This window comes from Telmatherina bonti (genome assembly GCF_933228915.1).
Source record: "Telmatherina bonti genome assembly, chromosome: 3".
Classification (NCBI taxonomy): domain Eukaryota; kingdom Metazoa; phylum Chordata; class Actinopteri; order Atheriniformes; family Telmatherinidae; genus Telmatherina; species Telmatherina bonti.
The window spans coordinates 17,374,205-17,385,046 of NC_136621.1; the positions used below are offsets into that span (position 1 = coordinate 17,374,205).

The 10,842-nt window shown below is 41.8% G+C and overlaps 1 protein-coding gene across 2 annotated transcripts; it reads left to right on the top strand.

Annotated features, from left to right (window-relative positions):
* Positions 1-253: 253 nt before the first annotated feature.
* On the top strand, positions 254-9,536 carry slc25a23a (solute carrier family 25 member 23a). 2 transcript variants are annotated; one of them, XM_079264966.1, is made up of 12 exons: positions 254-487; positions 1,809-2,020; positions 4,233-4,356; positions 4,478-4,565; positions 5,899-6,010; positions 6,108-6,266; positions 6,372-6,524; positions 6,695-6,808; positions 6,948-7,115; positions 7,190-7,337; positions 8,389-8,571; positions 8,959-9,536. In XM_079264966.1, exons 2-12 carry the CDS (start codon positions 1,826-1,828, stop codon positions 8,967-8,969), a joined length of 1,455 nt encoding a protein of 484 aa, XP_079121092.1. In that variant the 5' UTR covers positions 254-487; positions 1,809-1,825; the 3' UTR covers positions 8,970-9,536. The 2 variants fall into 2 exon arrangements, with proteins under 2 accessions (XP_079121092.1, XP_079121091.1); XM_079264965.1 differs by having other exon boundaries at positions 8,389-9,536.
* The last annotated feature ends 1,306 nt before the right edge of the window (positions 9,537-10,842 follow it).

A 10,842-nucleotide genomic window follows, 5' to 3' on the forward strand; every position in this document is an offset into this window, starting at 1 on the left:
GTGCAAAATGATCATTAAGAGTAAATGTGTGTTGCCTGTTATTTGGCAGGACGGTTTATGTGTTACATCAGTGCGTACAATAAACATTTTCCAAAACATATGGCTTGTCATGGACCTGACTGGAGCTCTGTTTGCAATGTCAGGGCAGAAGAAAAGGCATGTCTATCAGCAGCCTCAGAAACAGCATCGACACTGAGCCGCCTGCAGGTCCAGCTGCTGGACTACGGCTGCGTGTTGCTCGCTTCCTGCTTCGTCAACAAGAGTCGCTGAAGGAAATCCACCAGGACGATCAGCTGTGAACACTGGAACCTCCTGAAACCTAGTGGATCCAGAGTTAAGTCTTCAATCCGTATCTGACTCCGTTTTTTTTTTTTTTTTGTTTTTTTGTTTTTTTAGGGGGGGAAGGGTACAGATCCCTGTTCCTCAGTCACGAAACCTCCACATCCAACCATGGACGGTGGGTCGGTTCGGCGTTAACACACCGAGAGTGAGTCACACCAAACGGTCTCATATGTTTTATTATTAGACAATAACCGCGTCAATAACTGCGAGAGGATCAGATTAATAGCGATTATCGGTGTGGAAGCTGCTGCAGCCTCGATCAGCTGCTTCTATGGGAAACATTGTTATTGATTGTTATTGGCTATCATAACCAATCACTTTACTGTAATCAGCAAATGCTTCAAATGCTTCATTCCCCTGGATGTCTTCAGAGTCTAAGAAACCTCACGCAGATGAAAATAGCAGCTTTTTATATGGCTGCAATCATTAAATAGCATCATCATTATTATTGTCATTATTTAGAAAAGAATTCAGAGGAGGAAGGAGAGATAAACAGCATTTAACATACAAACCTGCATTAATAGACCACAGTGAGTTCAGCTCATTGAATTAGTGGACAGGCAAACTGATCCTCTGTCACATAGCACCTGTTAATAAGACACACTTAAATTACACCTAAAAGTATAATTTTAAGCCATTTTCTAGTAGTTTAAATTTCAGAAATACTTAAGTATGTTTTTTGCATATCTATAAACTTAGAATACGCCATTACTACCTTCTTCAGGTGTAATCTTCTCTTTCTTATTACCGCGTTGTTTCAAAATTAAACCCCAAAGAAGTCCGTTAACAGCCCAAGATGATGGATTTCTTGGTGTCTTCTTAAAAGATCTCCAAACTTTATCAAACAAATAATTAGACATGTAGGCAAACCATCCACTGGACAACCTGTCCAGAGTTGACATTGCCATTAGGATTGGCTCCAGCCCTCCCATCATCCTGCCATTGGAATAAATAAGCGGGTATTGACAACAGACAGATGGACAAATCATCTGCATGTACGGTAGATAAGAATCATCAGATTGTCCAGGACTGGTCACCTTAACAAATTCAGGCAGACATGATAAAAAGCCAACAGGAACCTCAACATTTCATCACAGGATCTGTTGGTTCATCTGCAACAGTTTATGTGTCTGCAGACAGAAAGAGATTGTACGTGTGAAATCTGACGTGGAACAACTCGGTTATTGGTTCTGAATATTAGATCCAAAAACAAAGACATAATGAGCTAAATCTCTTCATGACATTTTTTGTGGTAAAAATAACATTTGTGGGGATTTTAGAAACCAAAAAGCAAAAATCTAGCAGCTTAATAGTTCTGTCGCAATTATTTTCATTCATTTAATCCATAATTTCTCATGTTATAAACCTTCAGAATGATCATGTAACCTCACGTGAGCCTTCAAACACCGTAAACGTGTATCAGACTAAAGGACTGTTCTGTGTGTGATGTCCCCGTCTTCAATCAGTTGACTGGTGATAAGTCATGGGACCCCAGCGCACTTGGCTCCCGTGGGTGCAGTGCCAAGAAAGTGAACCTGCTTGTCCGGACCAGCAGAGAGAAAAGCGCTGGGCTGAGCTTTTTGATCAGCTCGACGTCAACAAAGATGGACACATTGACATCCTGGAACTGCGAGCAGGACTGGCAGGCCGAGGGCTCTCCAGAAGCTCCTTGGAAAGAGTAAGACAACAGAACACCTCAGTCACTATTTGTTTGTATACAATGCAGTGAAAAGGGGGAGGAGGAGGATGACTACGGTACATATTCACTGTGTGACATTAGCCGGTGCTACAAGGTGTTACTGTTCCCAGGTCAGATTATCTAGGTCAGAGTGATTCTTAACTTGGTGGGTCATGACAACATTCTTGTTGGATATCAAATGGTTGTGGACAAAAGATCAAATTACAAAAGGACTGCACTCTTCAGACTGGGGAGTTGGCTTTACATTAAAACAAACTTTCCTGTGAGTTTTTGCTAGAAAAGATCTGACTGTTTTGATGAGTACACAAGCCTTAATTACTGGGAGTCTTAGTACGTTTTTCTGGGAGGGCTGGACATTGACTCTTCACACTTTCAAAACACCAATAAATTGTTGCCTCTGTTTTATTAATAAAAATGTAACTAATGGCTCATTTGACAATCTGTCCAGTCCTGCACCTGTATAATCGACTATTTTTTAAGAGAATTTACACTACCAACATTATTCACTATTATTATTTATTCAGAAATAATATAAATTCACACCGGCTATGATGAAATTGAATTAAAGAATGAACACTATGTAGTGTCTTACAGACTCTTACCACATGCACATTTCTATGGTCTAACATGATTGCTGTATGAGTCTATGTGTGTAAACATTTTTATTTAAGCACCACATCATCTCCTCTTTCCTTCTCGTCCAGTGACAGCATGTGTGCATTGTCTCCGTTCTTCCTCTGTTCTGCAGTTTGTGTTCTTGGTTGTTTGCAGCAGCAACAAGCATCAACAACACAGTCTTGTGTTGTGAATACACACAGACTGTCCAGCTCCTCTCAGTCTGACTGTGACTGATTGTTTTGGTACAAACTCTGGCTCACGTTTTCCTTCCTCCTTCTGCTTTCACTGTTCCTTCTCTGTGTTCCTGAGAAAAGTTAATGTGACGTGAAAAGGATTTGTAAAGAAACGCAAAGACATTTCTACAATCAAAAGTCCCTCTTGACTTAAGAAACCTCAGAATACGTTGAGAGAAATATTGTTGTGCATCTGTGAGTGTGAGTGTGTGTATGTGCTTGTACGTTATAAGGGCAGCGTGCTTTCTATTTTGGTAGAAGAAGCCAGCTCCTGTAAGCTGAGAGTTGTAACCTTTTCCTCTGTCTTGATGTCTTTTCGAGTATAAATCATTACCCAAAGCTTTTTACTCACAAACAGCTTTGTGGTTTATGGAATTCAGTCCATTAAAGATAAAATATCTAAGTGAGCAGTAGTTGTCTGGACTAAAAGTGCCTTGTTCAGGTTAGAGGTCAGAGGACACTGGGCAGATTGGTTTGTCAGACAAGAGTGACTTAAATGACCCCCTTGTTACAGCCACGGCATGCTTTATACCAGCTCTGAATGAACAGCCTTGAACCAGATGGGCTACAAAAAGCGGAAAGACATACTCCTGCTATTCTTGCCAACTAAGAACAGACTCACTAAATCTGGATTATAAAAGATGGAAAAAGTTGCCTGGTTTGATGAGTCCCCATTTGAGCTATAATAATCAGGTGTGATGGGTCAGAATTTGGTTTAAAGACCATGAAGACGTGGATCCATCCTGCCTTGGGCCAACATTTCAGCCTGGTGGTAGTGGTGTAATTGTGTAAGGAAAAGTTTTCGGCATACTTTCAACCTTTTAGTACTGATTTAGCATCTTTTAACCACCACAACCTACCTGAGTGTTGTTGCTGACCATGTCCACTCCTTTATGGCCACACTGTACCATCTTTGATGGCTCCTCCAGCAGGACAATGAACATTGTAACAAGGCTCATATCATCTCCAAGTGCTTTGTTGAGCACAACAATGAAACACTCTCCACAGTCACTAGACCTTGATCCAGTACAACACCTTCGGGATGTGGTTGAACAGGAGATTCTCCTCATGAATGTGGAGCTAAATATCTCAGAATTATTAACTGAAACACACCGTTTTAAGACTCATAGTCAAGTTGAGTTGCTTCAAGCATTTCCACACTATCACTGTGTTCAAATAAGATACTGATTTTTTGACCACAGCGTTAAGACTACAGATATAGCAAAGCATTTGCTGCACATGTTTACAACCTGCTTGCTGTCCTGCTGTAATGTTTTTGGTCCCTGACCAAATGTTTTTCAAGCGCTCAGCAGCTGTTTCTCACTGCCTTGTGTTGTCAGCTGGTGAAGGCCGGGGACACTAACCAAGATGGCGTTCTGGATTTTGATGAGTTTGTCCACTATCTTCGTAACCACGAAAAACAGCTAAAACTCATGTTTCACCGCCTGGACAGAAACAATGATGGTTTGTAGCTCACAGGAAACAGCTGATGGAGCATTAATGACACTATTACTGTAAAACATTTTCTTTCTCCTATGTATTCTCTCGTGCTCATTGTGTGTGTGTGACTGCTGGGTGTTTGCAGGTCAAATAGACGCAGCCGAGATTCGTGACTGTCTGCACTCCATTGGTGTGAACATCAGCCTGGAAGATGCTAACAAGATTTTGCTCAGGTCTGTTAATCGTGCTGCTCCCAGTAAGAACCTTTTACACCTGCAGGTCCCTGAAGCTGAACAAGAACATTTCCATTAACAAACCAACCAGCAGCTTTACATGTCAGACCAGTTATTAGAGCATTTGTTACTACTGCAACTGAAAGGGAGGCTATTTAATTTAGGTTTCTAATTAACTATAGATGGAGTTTACAAATGTTCAAAGTTTCAGTTTCAATAATGTCAGAGTCACTGACTCATCGTTGTATATTTTGCTTTCATTATATGGCATGTTTGAGTTGACTGAGGTAAATATTAAATCTAATTCAAAGATAAATACATAAAATTTTTCTTAGTCTCCAATTTCAGGAGACTAAAATAGTTTATTTTGCTCATACAGTTGAAGAACTACTGTCTGAATCTGATGGTTTTTCATGCAGAAGCTACAAAAAAAGCTCTACGTTTAGGAATAAACTATAACTATAACTTTGATGTACTGTGTCAAACTGCTTTCTGTATATAATGAAAAACAAGTTGTTACGATGGGTTTACACAATGTTTTGACATCCAGAGTTAGTTGAACTCCATCCCTTCTTAATACCAAACACAAAAGTGCTTCATGTGGCTGGTGGAGTTCGGAGGTGTTGGGATGGAGCTCCGCAGTAAGGCTTCTTTCCACGGCAGGTTTTCCTCACATTTACACTTTAGTTTGTTCGGACACAGTTAACCAAGCAGCTGAACGGAGGTGAGAGTTTATTTTGAACAAAGAGGCAAAAGTAAAAATTATAGATAAAAAAAAAAAACAACTCAATAAACAATATGATTAAAATGCCCTGTTCCAAACGAATAGGAAGAAATCAACACATATTTAATTTCAGCCATTCACCAAATTTCAATTAATTCAACAATAACATGGTCACTATTCATACAGCTGTCAGTCATTATTAGAAACAATTATCTACAATTCATCATACTAATTGAAAATATATAGTCATACTGGTCATGATGATAATAATTAAAATAGAAATAGTTGTAAAGTAGCAGTAATAAAATTATTTTAAAAATTATTTTCACTATGCATACCATAGTTCCATTCATTTATCGTGTTAAACAGACTCATTCAGATAATGATAATAACTTTTTAATTTATTTGTTTTTATATCTTTATAATATTTTTTATATCTTCCCTTCTCCTGCTGACGGACTGTTGAGCTCCATCTTTTCAGCTGACAAGCTGAAGCATACGCGCTTAGTTAAAGCGAATGATGCATTAGCTTCCTGTTTCAGAACCAGCACCCATATGTTGTTGGTGAGGCATCAGCCTTCATCTTTAACCTCTTTGTTTTTTATGAAGTATGGACAAGGACGGCACCATGACGATAGACTGGACAGAGTGGCGAGACTACTTCCTGTTTAACCCTCTCACTAACATGGAAGACGTGGCGCGGTTCTGGAAGCGTTCAATGGTAAGGTTACACACACTAGTGCATACACAACTGAAACAAGGATGGTGTGTGTTTAACAGCATCGCAATGGTGATTCTGGTCGTTGTGGCTTCAGTAGATGTTGGATATAGGTGAGCAGCTGACAGTTCCAGATGAGTTTTCAGAGGAGGAGAAGAAGTCTGGCTACGTGTGGCGGCAGCTGATGGCTGGAGCCATGGCTGGGTCTGTGTCACGCACTGGAACCGCCCCCTTAGACCGCCTCAAAGTCTTCCGACAGGTCAGTTCAGAACAGTTCTGATTCTGAATCATTCTCACTATGTTGCTTCTAAGCTTCATTTGTGGGTTTGTGTGCTTCCTCTGGCATCTTTCTGGGCTCTAACAGGTGCACGGCTCCTCTGACTTTAAAGGGAATGTGTTGAGTGGTTTTCAGTACATGTTGAAGGAGGGGGGAGCATGGTCGCTGTGGAGGGGCAATGGGATGAATGTCCTGAAAATCGCCCCAGAGACTGCCATCAAGTTTTCAGCTTATGAACAGGTGAGGACTGAACATAACACGTAGTCTTTGTAAAGAAAGTCAATTACAAGCACAGATTAAACCTGTTTGACTAATTAAATGTGTTTACCAGTGATGCTCGCTGTTTTCTTTCAGTTTCAGAACTCATTAAACTTGTGTTTTATTCTTTTTGTTGATTCCTAACTCCATAGATTAAGGCTAAGATGCGTGGCAGTAATGAGACAAGGACTCTAAGGGTTCATGAAAGGTTTCTTGCTGGTTCCTTGGCTGGGGCAACAGCTCAGACTGCCATCTATCCAATGGAGGTAATATGATGGTAATAAACATAAAATGTTCAGATCTTATATTAAGATAATGCCCTTTCTGGATGTCATGAAAAAGACTGATTTCTCCCTCTTTCTTTGTGCTGTTATCTCTCTATCTCCTGTCTTTTCTTCCCTTCAGGTGTTGAAAACCCGCCTGACACTAAGAAAAACTGGTCAGTACTCAGGAATAGCAGATTGTGCCAAACAGATCCTACAACGGGAAGGTGTCACTGCCTTCTACAAGGGCTACATACCCAACTTGTTGAGCATTGTCCCTTACGCTGGCATTGACCTGGCGGTCTACGAGGTCAGAGAGATGCTTCTCTCGTGTAGTGTGCAGCTTCTACCTGTTTACCTTCTCCTAACCCATTTATTTCACAGTCTCTGAAGTATGCCTGGCTGAACAGGAACAGAGGCTTAGCCGACCCCGGGGTGATGGTGCTGGTTGGCTGTGGTGCTGTTTCCAGCACTTGTGGGCAACTGGCAAGCTATCCATTGGCACTGATTCGCACACGAATGCAAGCACAAGGTCAGGATAGCAACGATCATACTGATATTACTGAAGTTTAAGGTTTGATTATAGTGATGGAGATCATGATAATACTGTGTTAATACCGACTTCAACCATGAGTCGCTGGTTGGAAAAATCTATTTGCTTTCTAAAAGAACATTTTAAATGACTTTAGGCAAAACTCGGAATGTGAAATATTTTAATATGATTATTTTAAAACATTTTTAAAAATCTAACTTTGGCCCTAATATGGCCCAAATGTTTTTTTTTTTTGCTTGCCTCAAATTTTGCCTTGACTTATGGTGTTGACATGGCCACCATATGTGGCCCACAAGGAAATCATCACAAGGTAGTATGGCTGTACTGGGGCCAGTTCTAGCTTAAAAAATACTTTCCAGTGCTGTAACTGAGCCATAAATGCCAAAAGTGGCTCAAATCCCACCTAAACATGTCTGCTGTTGAAATACTTACATCCAAACTGGAGGACATAGTTATAACAGGGATCTCAAAATCTGGTCCCAGAGGGCAACTGTTCTGCAGGTTTTAGGTGCCTGAATCAGTGTGTTGAAGCAGGAATACATCTTAGGACGTGGGTCATGGACTGGTGTTTGAGATCCCTGGGTCTGAATATATGACTTACTACTGAACCATCAAAGCCATCCCACTCAAAAGTAATTTCCTGGGAAGGTGGGGGCTCTTCTTTATTATTTAGTCATTAACTAAAACAGATTAAATGATCATAGTTTATTCAAAGTGTATACATTTCCTACAAGGAGCTGTAAATCCTAGTCAGACATCATAATTGGCTAAAAAAAAAACTAAAAAAAAAACTAAAGAACCCTGTTGTAGAAATAGTCTGAATACATCTTGAAAATCCAGAGCAATGAGCCAAAACTGCAGAATAACATAGGACTTCTTGAAAATAAAGAAATGCAATAATCTGCGATGGGTATAAGAATTTAAAAAAATCATCTGACATGTGCTTCGGTCTGGGGATGAGACTGGTTGGTTAAATGTTCATTACATCAACAATGTCTTCACTAAACTTTTCCCTTTTCTATCCCATCAGCCTCGGTGAAAGGATCTCCTAAACTCTCCATGCTGTCCTTGCTTCGCAACATTGTGACTCAGGAGGGCGTTGCTGGACTTTATAGAGGCATTTCTCCTAACCTGCTGAAAGTTGTCCCCGCTGTGAGCGTGTCCTATGTCGTCTATGAATACACAAGGATAATGATGGGAGTGGACATTGAGGGTAGGAGAGGAAGGAAGGAGAATGGGTAGTAAAAGGAGGGACATTTTTATGTAGATTTTTATTTGCAAGCACGTGCAGATCTGTTGTCAGTGCATGAGGAAATGAGTTCTGGCTGTGGATCCCGAGACTGCAAGTTTGAAGTTTTGAGGGTGAAGATGGCAGAGTGAGAAAAACTCAACAGAAATGTTGTAAAGTATAACACATAATCTGCCTCCACCTGAACTGACGAGTGCAAGGAGTGTACTGCATGTCAGCAGTTATGAAAATACTAAAGAATGAGCATCTTTCTACTGCAGTGACTTAAACAAAGACATGCATGAACTTGCCACATAACAAGTAATACCTGGAAGCCAACTTACATTCCTTCAGCATTATTTTCTCCACCAGGTGGTATATAGAGAAGACGAAGGGCTGAGAAGGAGAGGAACCAGAAGGTGCTGCACAGCAGCGAAGTATCAAACTCAGGAGACAGACTGACACGTTTTAAAGCCGTTGTCTCAAATATGAAAGCACAACAGAAACCCAAAAAGAAGTCCTCATTTACTGAAATGATAACCTGGAATAAATGAAGGAAGATGAAAACAGGTTCCTTGCTAGAAGTATTAATACTCAATATAACATACCCAAAGATTTCACTTTTTACTAAAGTAAACCTGCCAAAGCCATACCAAGAAGTATGTTCAACCATATACAGTTCATATGCCGAAAAAGTATATGTTGTCTTCCCTTTGAAGAGCGCAATGAGGTCTGGTGCTGCACGGTATTTTTATTGTTGTGGAGTCTACTTTGTCATGATGAAAATGAGAAATTCTATATAAAGCTGGGGAACATTTTATCTGCAAATAAATGCATGCATGTACTGATTTTCTTCAGTAATGTTGCAATAGTAGATTAATTTGCAAAAGTTGAGAAAATGCTGATTTCTATGAAACATGCGATACAAATGGAAGCACTAATAAAACTGTTTCCCCTACAACAGATTGTTCACTTGGTGCCTCAGTTGTGTTATCCTCAGTAGGACACTGTAAATGTAATAAGGATAAATAACATATCAGAGGACTTTGAAATGTCAGAGGAGAGCCTCGAGAGGGACTGGATCTTCTTCCACTCTGGAGATGCTCAGAGAGGCGACGAGTGGGTGTGGGCATTCTCACTGGCTTGGTGCTTGAACATTGGGGTTTACACCAGTGGACAAGGGGGTAGCCTCCCTCCGCCTTCGGGTGGGGGGATGGGTCCTGACTGTGATCTGTGCCTATGTGTCCTTGGAGGGAGTGTTGGAGGGTGCTCCTTCTGGGGACTCTCTTGTTCTGCTGGGGGACTTCAGTGCTCACGTGGGCAATGACAAGGAGACCTGGATGGGAGTGATTGGGAGGCATGGTCCCCCCCTCTGAACCCAAACGGTGTTTTGTTATAGGACTTCTGTGCTCGTCATGGATTGTCCATAACGAACACTCTGTTCAAGCCTAAGAGTGTTCATATGTACACCTGGCATTAGGACTCTCTGGGCCGCAGCTTTATGATCGACTTTGGAATTGGATCATCGGACCTTCGGCCACATGCTTTGGACACTTGGGTGAAGACATTTGGGAGGAAGCTGATCAGGCCTGGCAGGTCCAAATGTGTCGTGAGGGTCTGCTGGGAACATCTGGCAGAGTCCCCTGTCAGAGCGAGCTTCAACTCCCTCCTTCAGTAGAGCTTCAACCATGTCGGGAGTGAGGCAGGGGACATTGAGTCCAAATGGGCTGTGTTCTGCGCCTCTATTGTTGAGGCGGCCAGCCGGAGCTGTGGCCGTAAGGTCGTTGGTGCCTGTCGTGGTGGTAATCCCAGAACTTGTTGGTGGACACCAGCAGTGAGGGATGCCGTCAAGTTGAAGAAGGAGTCCTATCGGGCCTTCTTGGTCTGTGGGACTCTGGAGGCAGTGGATGGGTACCGACAGGCTAAATGGGATGCGGCTTCAGCATGCCACTTAGCAAAAACTCAGACATGGGAGAAGTTTGGCGAGGCCATGGAGAACGACTTCCAGACGGCTTCGAGGAGATTCTGGTCCACTATCCGGCGACTCAGGAGGGGGAAGCAGTACTCTGTCAGTGCTGTGTACAGTGGAAATGGGGAGCTGCTGACCTCAACTCGGGATGTTGTGGGTCGGTGGAAGGAATACTTTGAAAACCTCCTCAATCCTACCAACATGACTTATGATGAGAAAGCAGAGCTGGGGGACTCAGGGGTGGACTCTACTACCTCTGGGGCTGAGGTCGCTTTGGTTAAAATCAA

Excerpts from the sequence above, each read along its gene's own strand:
- slc25a23a (XM_079264965.1), top strand. The coding sequence starts at position 1,826 with ATGGGACCCCAGCGCACTTGGCTCCCGTGGGTGCAGTGCCAAGAAAGT. Across the intron at positions 2,021-4,232 it reads CCAGAAGCTCCTTGGAAAGA|CTGGTGAAGGCCGGGGACAC; the intron begins GTAAGACAACAG and ends TTGTGTTGTCAG. Across the intron at positions 7,338-8,388 it reads CACACGAATGCAAGCACAAG|CCTCGGTGAAAGGATCTCCT; the intron begins GTCAGGATAGCA and ends CTATCCCATCAG.